This window comes from Ostrea edulis, chromosome 3, assembly GCF_947568905.1.
Source record: "Ostrea edulis chromosome 3, xbOstEdul1.1, whole genome shotgun sequence".
NCBI classification, from domain to species: Eukaryota; Metazoa; Mollusca; class Bivalvia; order Ostreida; family Ostreidae; genus Ostrea; species Ostrea edulis.
Window position 1 is genome coordinate 87,023,467 of NC_079166.1, and position 17,790 is coordinate 87,041,256.

The 17,790-nt window shown below is 34.7% G+C and overlaps 1 protein-coding gene across 1 annotated transcript; it reads left to right on the forward strand.

The window, feature by feature from the left end:
• The first annotated feature begins 12,343 nt into the window (after positions 1 to 12,343).
• On the forward strand, positions 12,344 to 17,498 carry LOC130053663 (uncharacterized). Its single transcript, XM_056161047.1, has 5 exons — positions 12,344 to 12,832; positions 13,489 to 13,618; positions 13,759 to 13,897; positions 14,911 to 15,106; positions 16,353 to 17,498. Exons 1-5 carry the CDS (start codon positions 12,824 to 12,826, stop codon positions 17,496 to 17,498), a joined length of 1,620 nt encoding a protein of 539 aa, XP_056017022.1. The 5' UTR covers positions 12,344 to 12,823.
• The last annotated feature ends 292 nt before the right edge of the window (positions 17,499 to 17,790 follow it).

A 17,790-nucleotide genomic window follows, 5' to 3' on the forward strand; every position in this document is an offset into this window, starting at 1 on the left:
CAGTTTTAGACATAATAAACACTTTTTGGCTTGTAGCTGTATAGAAGATATAACGGAATTTTACTCACGGTGGGCAGATCCGCAGAACTATTTTGTACACCCGTTATTTTTGTCCTGTGTAGAACATTTTTAGATGTAGGCATGGTACTTTCAGGACTTAAAGGTAATGAGATGCTGCGACTTAAGAGTAAAACATCATCGGACGTGCTTGTTCACATCAGTTGTAATAGGTTTTAGTTTTCCTTTGAAATTTACCTCATCGTTTTCCCGTTTACTGTCAAGCAAATTCTCAGATAAGATGAAACTGTGTACCGGAAGTAGTGTAACGGAAGCCCTATTCATTACTAGTAAAGGGGTTTATTAATTCCATTGCAAGCTATTCTGATATGCCAATTGTCCACTTCCAACGTCATCTGCCCTCCCCCCTGAACAATGACGGTACGTTTCCGATTATTATATTTTGTGTTGCTCTACATGCATGTTGGTTATATGTTGTCTAAGTGCACCCTTTAATCACTTTTACTTGTTTATCTACTCAGGTAAGGAATAGTAAATTATTCAACTAAGCAAAATGCAAAATGACAAAAGATTATGTTTTTGTGTGCAAACGTCATTCACGAATGAACAAATGTTCACCACCTTTAAATCATCCATATGGTCAGCGTTATTTTAATATCATCCATACTAAACCAACAGATTCGTGTATTTCAAATAATGATATTTATCTTCAAAACGGTATTGCCTCTCTAAATCGTATAGGGGTCATTTTGAAGATGCCCATCATTTCTTATTTGCCTGGAAAAAAAAGGTACACTCAAGCAAGAGACTGTTTTGGAATTCCTTCAGTTAAATGGTATTGGTGTTGTCGATACCCATCTTTTATTAGGAGGAAATGAATATTTTTTAAGTGACATTCATTATTTAATATTTCCAATGCAAACCGAAAGTTTATTAAGAACTCTAACAGGTTTTAATTAGATCTACAAATCATTTATCTATCGAATATTTTTTTAAGAGTATGCCTAATGATGTACTCACTGTATATGCATACCGATGTACATAAATCTATACGTATATTGTATATTATTATAATGTATATTCTAACTATTATTATTTTTGTGGTACAAAAATCTTGATTGGCATACATATAACATAATGTATTCTGTATACTAAATATGTTTTATAAATTGTTGGAACTTATCACCGATCTCTTTGCACACTTATACAATAAAATTTGTACAAATGAAATAAAATTCAGAAAAACCGCATACATGTATTACAGGATCACAACATACGTTTCTGTAGCATGCCAAATAATGAGTACGTTCCGGTTTCGGTGTAAATCAGAAATATTTGAGTTTCGTACATAATTAACACAGACATATGGCTGTGTGTCGAAATTCAAAATGAATGTATTAACTATTTCATAAGATATTAATAAATAATTCATTAAGTAAAAGTATATAAAATTCCTTTCGAAGTTTTTTTTTTTCTGATACAAGGTCAAGATAATGCATAAGTGGAATTTGCACAAGTCAAGGCTATCTTATTTGATTCAAATTTCACTAATCACTTAGTAGTCCTTGACCATAGGACTTACAGAGCCTGGAAAATAGTATACTAGGTTGGCTGATATACTATACACAATATTTAATTGCTGTTATAAAATTTAGAAATTCATTTCAAAATTAAGGATTATCTCCCTCATGCATAGCTCCTATCCTTAGACAAATTTGCCTCCACTATTCTGGCACACTGTTTTTCCCTAAAATAGCTTTAAAACTTCATTCTTATTTCGGATTTCAAACATTTCGGTTGAGCATCACTGAAGAGACATTATTTGTCGAAATGCGCATCTGGTGCATCAAAATTGGTACCCAGGGGTCGAAATTAACTTTTTCTACCACAGGCTAATTTTAGCCTGTGGGTAAAAAATCCACAGGCTAAAATGAAAACCTACAAACTAAAATGAAAATAATGAAGCAGTGCTCTTTTTATATATATATATTTTTCAATCAATGATTCCCCCCATCATTACTGAGCCTAGTGGGTCAACAGGTAGCGTTTGGACAAGACACTAAGTTATGTAAGTCATATGGTGCAATGTCTAGGTCTCTTGATTATCGCACCTCTAACAGTCTAATCCACGACTTGTTTACCGCAGGTCTAGATCCAGTCTTCCAATTTCATGCCACAACAGGGTTGTCACTAGTGATTTTTTAAAGCGAATACAGGACTCATGGTTTTATAAGCAGCACGATCACGAGTCCTATGACTTTTTTGATAATCGTCTACGCGGTGAGAAATTCACCCGTGTCGTCACTACAACCCGACCTCAATATGACAATGACATTCTCATGATTCTGATAAAAATAACTACCGGAAGATTTGGTAAAACATAGACTCCGATATTTTTTGTAGATAAATGAATAACAAAAACATCATACTTGGAATTATTCAATTTAATCACCCCTATAGGTGAACAGGACTCGTGGCACATGTCGATATGCGATGTCCAATCTCTAAAGCATTTGTTTGACTCCGAGTTTCTTCAAAAATCATAAAAGAAAAATCCGGATAAAAACGGTTATTGAAATCGGTCGTTCATGTAAGCGTTTGTATAATTCAGAGTGCAAGTTTGAGAAAAGCGAATAGCGCATCACCGTATAAAACGGATACGATACAATCATAGTTTGTAAATCACCACTCGCTAAGATTTTCGAGTGTCCATTATTTTTACTCGCTATTTTTCAAATGTACTCGCATTTTGCGAGTATTTCTCGCTAATTTCGACCCCTGGTACCGTATAAGTTTTACATTATGACTCCTGGGTCGAGGCCTCTGCTGGTGGACTATTAGTCCCCGAGGGTATCTACAGCCCAGTAGCTAAGTACTTCGTTACTAGCTTGAAAATACAGATGTATACTTAATTGCTGTTATAAAATTTAGAAATTCATTTCAAAATTAAGGATTATCTCCTTCATGCATAGCTCTTATCCTTAGACGAATTTGACTCTACTTTTACTTGGCACGCTGTTTTTGTCTATGATAGCTCTAAAACTTCATTGTTATTTCGGATTTCAAACATTTCGGTTGAGCTTCACTGAAGAGACATTATTTGTCGAAATGCGCATCTGATGCATCAAAATTGGTACCGTATAACTTTTACATCAGCGCACCAAAAACTGCCATATATTATGCTATAATCATGTTTAAGTCGTTTTTGCCAGTGACACTCTTCACAATAAGGATCTATTTCCAATGCATTGATTTGTAATATACTGTACCACACCGTCGTTCTAAAAACACACCTATCTCTTTTGTTTGTCTGATTGTTTGTTCATATGGTTTTTTTGTTTTGTTTTGTTTTACAACGGTATGCCGTCCTGCTGATACAAAATATTGCTTACAAACACAACAACAAAACATTCAATTGCTCCTGAGTTACCAGTGGTGGATTTAGAGGGGGTGCAACCGGCGCCCCCCCCCCCCCCCCCCATCCCTCTATAATTTTCAAATTTAAGGTAAATCACTCTATCTTGTTTCGGACAATGTACTAAACGATAAAAGAAGTAATAATTTCTTCCATTCCCGGGAAAATTAATGACAAAATCCTTTGATTTCTTGAATTACTTTATTGGGAAAACTTAATTCTTTCCAAAAAAACCTTAAAATTTGGGTCATTTTATTAATTTCACCTTATTAAAATGATAGAAAATAGTACAAATGACTTAATAGGAGAAATATTTGAAGCCCCATAAAATCTGTAAATTTCAGGAGCTTCCGGTGGCTTCTCCCCCTGGACGCACTGCCTCATAAAGTGGCGTCCTCGTAACCAGAATTCCTGGATCCGCCCCTTTGTTACCCTAATTTTTATTATCAACATGTTCTATGATCAACCCACGACATACCGTTGCGCGAATGCACACGTGCACAACTCACACCATGCGTGGCCAACTATCAACAACGTACCGGTTGTCAGTTGAAAGTTATTTTATTTTTTTGAAATATATATAGGAGGGGATGAACTGCGAGGTTCCATGCTATAGTTGTGTATACTGGTGTGACGCTACAGTTATGTATGCTGGTGTGATGCTACAGTTATGTATGCTGGTGTGACGCTACAGTTATGTATGCTGGTGTGATGCTACAGTTATGTATGCTGGTGTGACGCTACAGTTATGTATACTGGTGTGACGCTACAGTTATGTACGCTGGTGTGACGCTACAGTTATGTACGCTGGTGTGATGCTACAGTTATGTATGCTGGTGTGACACTACAGTTATGTATGCTGGTGTGATGCTACAGTTATGTATACTGGTGTGACACTACAGTTATGTATGCTGGTGTGACGCTACAGTTATGTATACTGGTGTGATGCTACAGTTATGTACGCTGGTGTGACGCTACAGTTATGTATGCTGGTGTGACGCTACAGTTATGTACGCTGGTGTGATGCTACAGTTATGTATGCTGGTGTGACACTACAGTTATGTATGCTGGTGTGACACTACAGTTATGTATGCTGGTGTGACGCTACAGTTATGTATGCTGATGTGACGCGTTGCTGTTCATACCCTCATGTATTGTCAAAAGGGAAATATATTTATTATATTCATATCATGTTTTCATTTCTGTCGGATATTCCCAGCCGTCAAGACAGGCGTATTGTATCTATCAACATTCGTACTTGTACATACAGTGTTCACAACTGCGACCATTCATGAGGAAATGGCTATCAAAACAATGGTAAAGTGACATTGTAACTAAGAATATATAGTACAAGAATGTCACACTTGGTGTAAACTACGCAGGCTATCCGTTTCGGGCATTTCATGATTGGTTGTATCTTGTTTAACGTCTCTCTACAGAATTTTTCACAGATATGAATACGTCACCAACAACGATGAAGGGTTGCAAATGTATGCTTATGCTCGGCACTTACAGCCATTGAGCAGTGAGGGCTCTTTAGCATGCCACACCTACTGGGACATGGGGCATCCGTGTTTAAGGTCATCTCCGAGAATCCGTGACATTCACACCTGATGTCGAGCGTTTGGCGACGGAACTGTCATTTTTAATCCAGTTAGGATAGCTATATGTGACAATAAACATTTTCCGTCCAAAATTATATGAAATATCGATATAATAAGAAAATAATGGTAATACTTCAAACCAAAACCCAATTCTCGGTAAACATGCACTACAGAATCACTGCTGCGACAAGATAACTTAAATAATTAAAAGTAATTGATAAAGATGCGTGTTGCTTTATCAATGCCGAATTATGTTCTGAGTTCTGTATTTTCCTAAATGTTGATGTTATATTCCTTAAAAGAGCTATGGGATTAATCATTGATCAATATCTTCACATTTTCAATTCCTCTTTTATTCTGATAGAATTCGAAATATTATGTCACTTACGCAGACATGATATAGTAATCAAATTCTTATACGCGGACATATAGTGACAATTCAGTGCCGACGTACAGTACAGGGGGACGTACATGTAGAGTATCAATCTTTACACAGAGTCATCGTTCCTTGCATTCACATATACAGACATTGGTAGAGTAACTCAACACGCCCATGGTCTTTTATTTAAGGAATGCCGAGCTCATCACTTCATTCAAAGCCCAAATATTTTTATCGGTACATCGGTACTGAAAACGAAAAAGCGTATTACAATACATTATTTTGTCAACCAACCGCAACGCACCGGGATATCGATACTATTGCGCAACCCTACCCAAATGTATGCATTACACAAGTGCACTGTAATAGATAGCATATTTTAAATACTAACAAACTGAAAAAGAATTAACGTTTTACAGGATTTAATCACGTATGTGCATGTCTTCACACCCTCTTGAATTAAAAAAAGAAATGTTTATCTGTTTGTTGACAGATCTAAATTGAAAAATCAATTTCGCATCATTTTATTAGATGTGGGTTGCCCTTATCTTAATGGTAGAGTAGTTAACATTTTATTTTGATCGATGGATGAACAAGAGAGTTTTCCCTTTCTCTTTATTTTGTAATGTTTACAGGTATTATAATACTGGCAACTGTTAGTTATATTGACTTTTCACCCATCACAATGTATCTGGAAATCTTAAAAGATATATTTAAGTGATGATTTATACTGAACAGAAGCAATACTTCAGATTATTCCCATTCATGACAATTATGTGTTTGTAAACGTTTTCATTGTCATTTGATACCCCGATAGAGATCATATACCAACGCCCCAATTTTTGAATGTTAATGCCTTTGAAATATCCCTCAGGTAAGGTAGAAAAATAATGCAGAAATTCAATGCCTGTTTTTTACGTGTTAACTCTGATGATAGACATGCTTCAAAGTAGACAGCAATTCTGTTCAACAAACTTCTTGATTTTAGAAATAACTAAAACTGAAGTCCCGTTTACCGCAGTAATTCAATAAGTGTTACGAAGTTATAAACTGTGTGTAGCAAAGAACAGAGAGAAATGACAAGATACTATGTTGATAAATTTACGTTTGAAAATATGTTTTTTTTTCAATTGACTTAAATATGCTATTTTTTGTGAATGCGGATGCCTGTTGCATTAAAGGAAACTTAAATAATTTTCTTCTGTGGATGTTCATTTAACAACAGTATCATATATCCATATTAGCTCATCCACCCCACAAAACACATTTCTAAAATATCGCGTTGCATAACGTTACGTTGCAGTTTTTACAATAAATTCAAACGACATTTTTACATAAGAAACACAAAATGTGTCATTTTTTATCAAACCGACCTTGAAATCCCCTGTTGGAATTAACTAAGAGGGAAATGATACCCTTCTCACCCCATCCGATCATTTTCAATACTATACACGATTCATATTATTTGAAGGATGCATGCTTAACAATTGCAAAGTAATGTGTATGAGCTGGATCGTAAGACGTACCATGCAAAATTTTATCCGAAATGAACTGACTAAATATTCCATTAGATAAGGAGCATTAAGTTGCCGTAGCACATCATCATCTAATTATTTACATTTACTAAAATATAGAATAGTGAACATTTGAACATTGGGACAAAGTTGGACACAAGATACATCGCCGTCATACCAATAAAATGTATAATATAAATATTCAATATGATAAACAATTATTACAACAACTACCTAACTGTCGATCTAGACAATGGAAATTATTGGATCCATGCTGCATTTACATCATATCAGACCAGTGTGGAGTAATACACATATTCACATTAACTAACTATATATAATCAAATTGTACAATTATAGTCAGAACATTTACACTACATCAGACTCTCAAGGTCTTCATTAGATATGGTCCAGATGTAGTCAACACTGGTAATGGAGAACTCTGACTGCTGACTTAAAAGTCGTTTGGATCTACGGATTTAAACTCTCCAGAACTTTAATCGCAAGGACTTTCCAATAAAATTATAGTGACCAATAGAAAACTACTGACCTCTGAAATAGTCCTCTGACTATACTGGTCTTTATGAATAAAAAAAGAGTTATATATTTCAGCATGGTTATACCAAGCATGGTCATGCACAGCATCACAGTTATACCAAACTATCCTGTGATGTATATATATATATATATATATATATATATATATATATATATATAAAGTAAAAAAATAAAATCCAATGCTCAAACTTTTATCTAGATTTTATTTTTTTACTTTATTCTACCCCGATACCAAGAAAAAATAATTTATTGAATATATATATATATATATATATATATATATATATATATGTGTGTGTGTGTGTGTGTGTGTGTGTGTGTGTGTGTGTGTGTGTGTGTGTGTGTGTGTTGGTCTACCTACATTTCTGAGGTATTATATATGTTAACACACCAACAGACTGAGGTATGTGTGAAATACCGAGGTACATTTTCCGTGACCTCGGAATGTATACCTCTGTTTTGGTGTATATATTCTATGGTGATTGCGTGGTTTCAATATCTCAGTTACCTCGGTATGTCGTCAGTTGGCTGAAAGGTGTGTGACCTGCCTCATTCGACTCATATTTTACCACTTTCAACTTTTTACACACGCTTTGCATATCCTTTATCGTGATTGGCTGATTTTTGATTGGTTGACTAGCTAAAACTCGGAACTCGTTTAAACACTTCTAGACTCCTCGGGATTTTACGACTTGGATCACAACGAAAACTTTTAAGGTAAGACTTTTCTGTAGACATTTTTATAATATAAGAACACATTATATATATATATATATATATATATATATATATATATATATATACATACCTTATGTACCTTTGTTATACCTTATATACCTTATGTACCTTTGACAAAGATTTATAATTCTACAAAGTTATTAAGATTTTATTAGGAAATCCACGCATTTTATCGTACAAAAATGGCGTTCTGTTTAAACAAATAGGTTTTTGAATTTGAAGAATATTGTTAGAAGAAGATCAAAACAATATTTGAGATCAGTTTTAACCAAAAACTGGAGTTGGTTACGGTATCCTTCGATTTGTATACGTTCAAAAAATTTCTCTAACGAGAAAATTCGGACGGTGAATAACGAAATAAAAAAAAAAGTTTTCTTATATTCTTATAGAATTTTAAGAATATGGTATATATGGTACTGCCATAAAATCTAATTTCTAGTCCGATTCCATTCCAGGCTCTTGATAATGTGCAAGTTTGGTATATTTGTTCTGCATTCATCAAGTTATTCAGTTCTTAAAGAGTTTATTTTTACTGAGGATTTTGAAGTTAATTTTTATGACAATGGTTTCTTATACATTTTTGAAAGTTACACTTCGTTTGTTATGTCGAAACTGGTCTTGGAAGATCAAGGGTATTTTCTTCAAATTATCAATGTTTGGTAAGATTGACTTGTGGAAGAAAATATTTGAAATACATACCTTGAAATCAATATGTCTTTAGTTCAAACTGTTATACTGATATTTTAATAGAATTCACATTAAAATTTGCATTTTGAAAAATCAGTGTCCATGGAAATAGCCAATAGTGCATTTGAGATATCCCTATATTATTTTAGTGAATTATCAAATACAATTTCTAAGCAAAATTTTGATATACAATATAAGGTTATGCATTTGTAAATTCCGATTCCAAATGAATTTAAATTTCAAATAATAAACATGGAAAATGCTTAGTTTATATGCAGTGTATGGGGAATATTGATGTATGTGTGTTAAAAATTACATTAAACTGTTGGGAATTAAACAGCATCTTTGACCTCTGGCACTAAGTTGTTAGTAACTATCTATATAGATTAAATAATTGTTTTGGTTGAAAGTAGTTGTACTGTATAGACACAGCCGGCACAGACCCACGTTTGGGTAAAGACTGATGCCAAATATTGAAATAATTAAAACACTTGATAAATTTTTCTACTTATATGTACCCAAGTTTCACCATAACCGTAGAATTAATTTTTTCAAGGGTAGAGCTTTGATTGGATATAGCACAAGGTCATAATTTTGATGATCCTGGGTTCAAGACTAACATTAATCTGCCAAATCAGACTTTTCAGAGTCCTATATAGTCAATACTCACAGCAAGTATTGAGACAGAATATAGAAATTGTAATTTGAAATGGTTAGTGAAATCATAAAACACAGTAAGCCATATGATAATAAATTGTTTCTGCCAATTTTTCTCTAAATCATTTTCACATGAAAAAGTTAATTGATTGAAGATCTCTCTCTCTCTCTCTCTCTCTCTCTCTCTCTCTCTCTCTCTCTCTCCCCCCAAATACCATTAGGTTGTCGTAATCTGTCCGGAATTATCCGCTGTTCAGAATTACCTGAACATACCCTATCTGTTTCGTACCAAGAGAAAATAGTCTAATATAAATATTTATACATAATATGTAGATCTATAGCATGATCAAGACATTCCATAGAGAGAAGAAAAAAATCAGTAGGGTAGTCTTGTACTAAAATTGTGTGTGAAAGGGGGGGGGCTGAAAAGAAAAACGTAAGATGAGGAGATAGCAAATCGTAAAACCGTAAATACATGTAGATCTAGTTGTGTGTGATTTTGTGAGGGGAGGGAGTCATTTCATGAAAAGTTATTTGAAGCGATATATAAATGTGCATATATATCAAATCATCGTTGCCACGGTCAATGTACGATTCAGCTCTATCATTCTGACTGGGATGAGATTTGGTAGAATGACTATACATTTACAGAAAAGGAAATTATAATAACTCAAAATGTAAAGAATACTTAAACTGATGATGAATTGCTTTTATATTTTACAGGTGTCTTCCGGTGCCCCCTTAATTCCTTGTATTTTTAAATGTTCAATTTCTTGGGTATTTCGGGTGTACTTTTACACAAAATATGTAAATACAGAGTATTTTTATTTCAATGCAATACATAAGTCTGATCTATATGTTTATGTGGGAGATTTGCCATGTGAACGTGATAAAGAGCGTAAGGTCTAAGCTAATGAATCATCCCTCGGAGCGAAACGTCCCGCATTAAATTTGGTCCTAGTTAGTTTTTTTTTAAATTGGTATAAATTAAATTATTCTAGATTTATAATTCATGATATTCATGTTTTTCACTGATTATCTACACGTTATCAATTAAACATGAATGTATGATAGAAAAATTGGTAGGTGAATTAATTCCGAGGTACTATGGACGATCGGGTTCGGGATAACAATTTTGGCGTAGCTTTTATTGATGGCGGGACGCCGTGCCGCGGGTTAGACCAAAGTGAAGGTTTGTCCAGTTCAGAATATGAGTACAGTCTTGTAAATGATAAAATGTTGTTCAGTTTGACAGAAAAATGCATATCAATTACCTGTCTAGTAATAGATCATAAGATGTAAAGGTCTGTAAATTATACTGCTTAGTGTTAGTTTAAATCTCGTAACGTCACTGGTTTTTGGATACATTGTATGTCATCACATAATACATATGTAATTTGGTGCTTTAGATCTATATAGATATATACTTGAAATGCAATATGTATCATCCCTCATTAAATTGCTTTCGTCCTCGAAGACACGGCACAGCCCAGATTCTTTTCCCCTGGCAGGACTTTCACCTGCAAGTCCAGGGGTGGTGTATCTTGTATTTAAACCTTTTCGATTTACGATAATTAACTGTATCCTATTTCCACTTTTACTGACCGTGTAGCATGTGACAGCGTGGCGAGAATTTCATCGTAATCGAAAGCAAGTTTCTTGACTATTTCTACCTACGTGGCTACCTAGGTAGGCTAGCTACCTAGGTATTTAAACCTACTTAAAGTAGCTACTTCAACCTACTTTTACCTGTTTTTAAAAATATAAATAAATAATGATTTTAAACAGGTCAGTCGTTTTATGTATCAAGTGCATGTGCACGGCAAAATTCAAGTGTAAATTTGAATACTTTACGAGGGTGGAGAAGGTTGGGGAAATGCATGAAAAATCGCCCCAGAAACCTTTAATGTAAAAATGCATGAAGGTAAACTTTAAAATTAAAATAATAAAGATTTGTAAGACATTCTAGACTTCTTATCACGTAGCTTTGATCTTAATTAGCTCCTAGAAAATGGAACTGGGTGGAATTATTGATGCAAATTTGAAAGGTTAGAAAGTAATCATATTTTGCCCAATATTTTTATGGTATTCATCGTCATTGTAAGTGAATCAAGAAATTTGGTACACACAATATTGCGCCGTTCCTGCGTTTGGCCACGAAATGCAAGTAAAGGAAAAAGTAGGTAAAAATAGCTACCTAGAGTAGGTTTAAATACCTTGGTAGCCATAAGTAGCTACGTAGGTAGAAATAGTCTTTGGGCTGGACCTGAATAAGTTGCTCAATAAAGCCAACGATTAAAAAATCCTGCCCCTCTATATCGATGACCGCTATATTCCTCCCTCCTTAAATTGTCTTTGTCCTCAAAGACACGGCACAGCCCAGATTCTTTTCCCTCTGGCAGGACTTTCACCTGCAAGTCCAGGGGTGGTCAACAGCACCAAAAACAGGAAGGGAGAAAATGCAACGGACCAGACCGGGATTCGAGCCTGGTTCACCTGAATTCTCTAGTCAAGTGCTCTACCAACTGAACTATCTGGCCACTGGCGATCGAAACCGGCTGGCCGCTACATATAAAGACAGTGTATTTATATATTTATATACAGCTCAGTAGCTCAGTACTTTGTTACTAGCCTGAAAATACGGATCAGGCAACGAAATTAAGGGGAAATACTTGCTAAATGCGAGTTAAAAATTGACATAGCGAGTGAAAAATCACAAGTGATCGCAGCTTTTTGCGAGTAAAAAAACCCCCGATCTTTTTTTCAAGATATCCTTGGTTTATTGGCTGTACTTTGAACTTTACAATAATTTTGTCTTGTGCATAGAAATGCTTTACAGAATGAATATACAAGTATTGAAAAAGTAAACGTTGATCGAATAAATAACTAAGGCCAAGGTCATCTCAGTCAGTGATGTCGAAGATGGCCTACTTCATGCACACTTTGGGCGTCTCAGAGACGTCTGATTTAAATAGCAAGCATGTTGATCTCGTCCGTGTTTACATTAAACAACACATGAAAGTGTTAGTGTCATGCTTCACGCAGTGTCCTGTAGTCTATAGCGAAACACTTAGAGTTCACGATTTTTTTAAAATTAGAATTTTTTAGGTGAAATTTCCAAAAGTTTTGAAGATATAGTTAGAATTGACGCAGTCTTCAAGATTTCAAACCACATGATGTTGTAAATAGGTGGTAGATCTCTGGACAACGAGTTCGCCGCACATGTGTACCCTATGACCCTCATCATGCACCAATGATACATGTATGTTGTCTGATAACTCATTAAATGGTAAATGAAAGAATTCTCAATATTATTTTTATTATTGCACTTTAAAGAAGATTTTTAAAAAGTGCCCTATATTTTGATATAGATACATGCTTGTTTTCTTAAATTCCTTTAAAATAGCAATCGATTGCAAAATGCTAGTAAAAACTCAATTTTGCTAGTTGGAAAATAATCCACAAGCTAAAATTTGCTAGTAGTGAAAAAAGTTAATTTCGATCCCTGCGGATGTATGTTTAATTGCTGGGATAAAATTCAGAAATTCATTTCAAAATTAAGGATGATATCTCCCTTATGCATAACTCTGATCCTTAGACGAATTTGGCTCCATTTTTTGTGGCACTCTAGTTTTCCTCTTAGCTCTTCAAAATTTATTATTTCGAATTTCCAAAATTTCAGCTTGAGAATCACTGAAGAGACGTTGTTTGTCGAAATGCGCATCTGGTGCATCAAAATTGGTACCGTATTAAAGTTCTACATAGCGGTGGAAGGATTTTTCGATCTTTGGCTTAATCTTATATGAGGATCTACATGTCCCAACAAAAGGATTTAAACGTGATGAATTACCCTTTAAACTGGAGAAATAACATAGAGTAATCACTAACTAGAAATTGATTGTTTCTTATCATTATCAGATTTCTGAAATGAATGCAAAAAGGAAAATCCGGAAAAGAAAAGTTGAAGAATCATTGCTGCTTAACTCTGAACAAAGAGAGTCTGATGAAAAGGAGAATTTTGAAGCAAAATTCATTAATGAAGAAATAGGTATTTGTATTAAGCAACTTCTTTGATTATCCAAGATTTTTCATTTATTAATTATAGTGCTAGGATCTAGAGAGGGCACACATATCATATGTTCAAAAAGAATACTCGCTATTTAAATACATGTATTTTTGTTTTGTTAGGGCAAGGTGTATTTGCCAAAAAAAAATTTATTGAAGGGGAGATACTACTAGAATATAGGGGAGAACTCATCGAAGGAGATTTTGATTCTGAAGATGACACATATGTTTTTCAATTACACTTTAAAAGAAAGCAATTTTGGTAAGTATAGAGGCTAGATGCCATTCTATAGCTTTTTTATGTCTTTACAAGGGGCAGTCTATGCGAAAGACGTCGGACCTGACGATGTACAGTGCCTGAGGTCCGATGCATCATTTTTTACACCGGATCGAAATGTCTGATGTCTCAGTGTCCGGTTTTGAACTTTACTATTTTGATGCGGAGTCATTTAATTATTTGTTATAAGAAAAAATAGCACACTAATCCAAATATGTAAATGAATGTGATTAAAACCGCATGGACCGTCTAAAGTATTATACGTTTCACTTTTTTACATTAGGTTTTTCGATCGTAGTTATACATATATATACATATTTATTCATATTGAAGAATTCCCAAAATGTTGTTTTTTCCAAATCAATACAGCATAAGGTAGCTTTTGAAATTGTTGTCGCATCACCATAACATTTTGATATGTTTTATGTGTTATGATACAATTATTAGTTTGATAGCATCAATTTGACAACATGATACAAAAGAAGCCATGAGTTGATGAGTAAACAACAAACATTGTTTCAGTTTTGTTTTTATTTGCCACTGGATTAGTGATTTAATGTTATGGACTAGTGGATTTAAAAAGCTTGATTAGTCCATGGACCAATGAATGTTGAGGAAAATTCATATGCCTGTGTAAGCATGCTAAGGCATTGAACCTCATCTGGGTTGAGGGTGTGGATAGTATCATGACCTAAAGTAGATCAAAGTGAACTGCTTTTTAGATTCTATAACTATCTTGATCATATCTTTCATGCTTTTAATCCACTGAACAGCCATTTTATGTATCATTTAATGCTTTAATTTCAATATTTTAATCTTTTAAAATTTGGATATAACTTGTGGCCGTTTCTTCAAAAAGTATGCTTTTAGCCAGATTTGTTTATTTCATTGTGAAAATTAATGTTGGCGATGAGGTTGTGTGTTTTATGATACATGTATGTTGCTGCATAATTTTTATTATTACAGTCATTTTATTGACTTATTTTTCATTAAAACAGCATTGATGCTACAGAAAACAGATCATTTGGAAGATTACTAAATGATGAGCACAAAAAACCAAATTGTAAAGCAACGATAATTGAAGAAGATGGTAAACCCCATGTATATTTTGTTGCTGTCAGAGACATAAACACTGGGGAAGAACTACGATATAACTATGGTCCAGGAATTTATAGTTGGAGAACCTCTAAAACGGTATTTGAAACTTTTTGTTTTCCATTATTTAACTCTTGAAAGAATTTTGGGTTTATAAAGGAATCGTTTTATTATCATAATGTTTGCCTATCTATCCATCTGGTACTTTGCTAATTTGTAAATGTTCACATAGCGCTAAAATTTTTGAGCTATCAACTGGCAGTTTATGACTTAAATCAAGATTTTGCAAGTTAAATTAGGAGCTGATCGGTATTCTGCAACCGTAAATGTGTAACCAGGCTAGTTTTTTTTTTTTTAATGGGATCAAACACTTAACTTCAGTCAAAATAGTCAAGATGTGGACTAATCAAAATAACATGTCATGTCTGTGTTTTTGACTGCATTTGTTATCAAGGAACTTTGCAAATATTGTAAGGAAATCAAAAGTTTTACTATTGGTGACCTTGATCTGAGAATGGCCTGTTAAATTTAAAATAAGGAGTCATTTGACGACTTTGTCCCAAAGTTTTTTTTAGCCCTGTTATTGAGGTCAGATTAACATTAAATGAATATTATACATGTAGTATTCAGATTTGTGCATTTATTAGGCAAAAAGAAATATATGTTAGTTTCCACTTTCATCTCAATATTATCAAGGGTTGGTAGGTACATGTAGGTAGTGTGTTGTTGGGTTTTTTTTTCCTCTCGATTTTATAGGTTGAATTATTTTTTAATGATTCAGTATTCTACTATGCATGAAATGTATAATTTAGTAATCAAATAAAAGTTATATGATAAATCAAAACAGTTCTTCCACTGTACTGTATACGAAAACTGTTCTGGTGTTTTGGAAGTATGTGCGTAATAGATAACTTAATAAGTTAATAAATATACTCTAGTTGTAGTGATGACATTTGCTAAATCTGTGAGAATGGGGGGAAAATATGTTGGGGTCGGCAGAAATTTTTAGGGTCGGTCGGGAAAGTGGAAACCAATATATATTTTTGGGCCTTACAAAGAATGATGCATGTTTGTAGCTTTAACTCGGGATAGAGTGAAAAATATATTTAGCATGTATAATATGAATTAAGTGATAAAGTTTTCTGTCATCCAATGCAAATTTGAATTAGTGTCTTTTTTTCTTTAACTGCTTTATATTTACAATGTATGTGTTGACATTTAGAAATGTATTTAATTAAGTAGGACTTAATTCCACTGAAGGTACTAAAAGAATAAAAACACTTCTATAGACAGTAATTCGTAACATTTGTGAATGCTGTTAATGATTTTTTGAAATATTGTTTAGCGCCAAAGATGCAAAATAGGTGGAGACAAAGACTCTAAGCAAGGATCCACCAACAAAGATTCACACTCTACACGAGGAGCCACCACCAAAGATTTAGACTCTCCAAGAGGATCCACCACCAAAGGTTCACATTCAGGCTCTCCGCGAGGAGTCACCACCAAAGATTCAGACTCTATGGGAGGATCCACCACCAAATATTCACATTCACACTCTACGCGAGGATCCACCACCAAAGATCCACACTCAGACTCTACACAAGGAGCCACCACCAAAGATTCACACTCAGACTCTACACAAGGAGCCACCATCAAAGATTCACGCCAAGACTCTACACAAGGAGCCACCACCAAAGATCCACACTCAGACTCTACACAAGGATCCACCACCAAAGATCCACACTCAGACTCTACACAAGGAGCCACCACCAAAGATTCACACTCAGACTTTACACAAGGAGCCACCACCAAAGATTCACACTCAGACTCTACACAAGGAGCCACCACCAAAGATTCACACTCAGACTCTACACAAGGAGCCACCACCAAAGATTCACACTCAGACTCTACACAAGGATCCACCACCAAAGATCCACACTCAGACTCTGCACAAGGAGCCACCATCAAAGATTCAAACCAAGACTCTGCACAAGGAGCCACTACCAAAGATTCAGACTCTACAGGAGGATGCACCACCAAAGATTCAGACTCTCCGCAAGGAGCCACTACCAAAGGTTCACATTCAGACTCTATGCGAGGGGCCACCACCAAAGATTCAGACTCTCCACGAGGAGCCATCACCAAAGATTCAGACTATCCACGAGGAGCCACCACCAAAGATTCAGACTCTCCGCGAGGAGCCACCACCAAAGATTCAAACTATCCACGAGGAGCCACCACCAAAGATTCAGACTCTACACGAGGAGCCACCACCAAAGATTTAGACTCAGACTATATGCAAGGAGCCACCACCAAAGATTTAGACTCAGACTCTATGCAAGGAGCCACCACCAAAGATTTAGACTCAGATTCTATGCGAGGAGCCACAACCAAAGATTTAGACTCAGACTCTATGCGAGGAACCACCACTAAAAAGTCAGAGTCTACACGAGGAGCCACCACCAAAGATTCACGCTTAGAAGGTATATAAATATATATGTGTACAGTGTATATGTGTATTTGCTCTTGGAAATGCAAAATTATGATAGAAACATTGACAATGAAATAACTTATTAAAAAGGCTTATATTTTGCATAAAAATATAAACATATGAATATTAAAAGTTTTTTTTCTTTTTGGGGGCAAACTGAAATTAATTTTGACAATTTAAATTTCTGTCATGGTCACCCAAATGGCGAATCCAATTTTCCAGTGTTGACCAGTGAATTCTACATTATTACATGAATTGAGAATTGCTTTGTAAATATAGTTCTTTTCTGAAA

What these genes read in the sequence shown, in the direction of transcription:
- LOC130053663 (XM_056161047.1), top strand. An exon ending in ATTCATTAATGAAGAAATAG is followed by an intron (nt 13,619 to 13,758) that starts GTATTTGTATTA and finishes TTGTTTTGTTAG; the next exon opens with GGCAAGGTGTATTTGCCAAA. An exon ending in TTTAAAAGAAAGCAATTTTG is followed by an intron (nt 13,898 to 14,910) that starts GTAAGTATAGAG and finishes TCATTAAAACAG; the next exon opens with CATTGATGCTACAGAAAACA.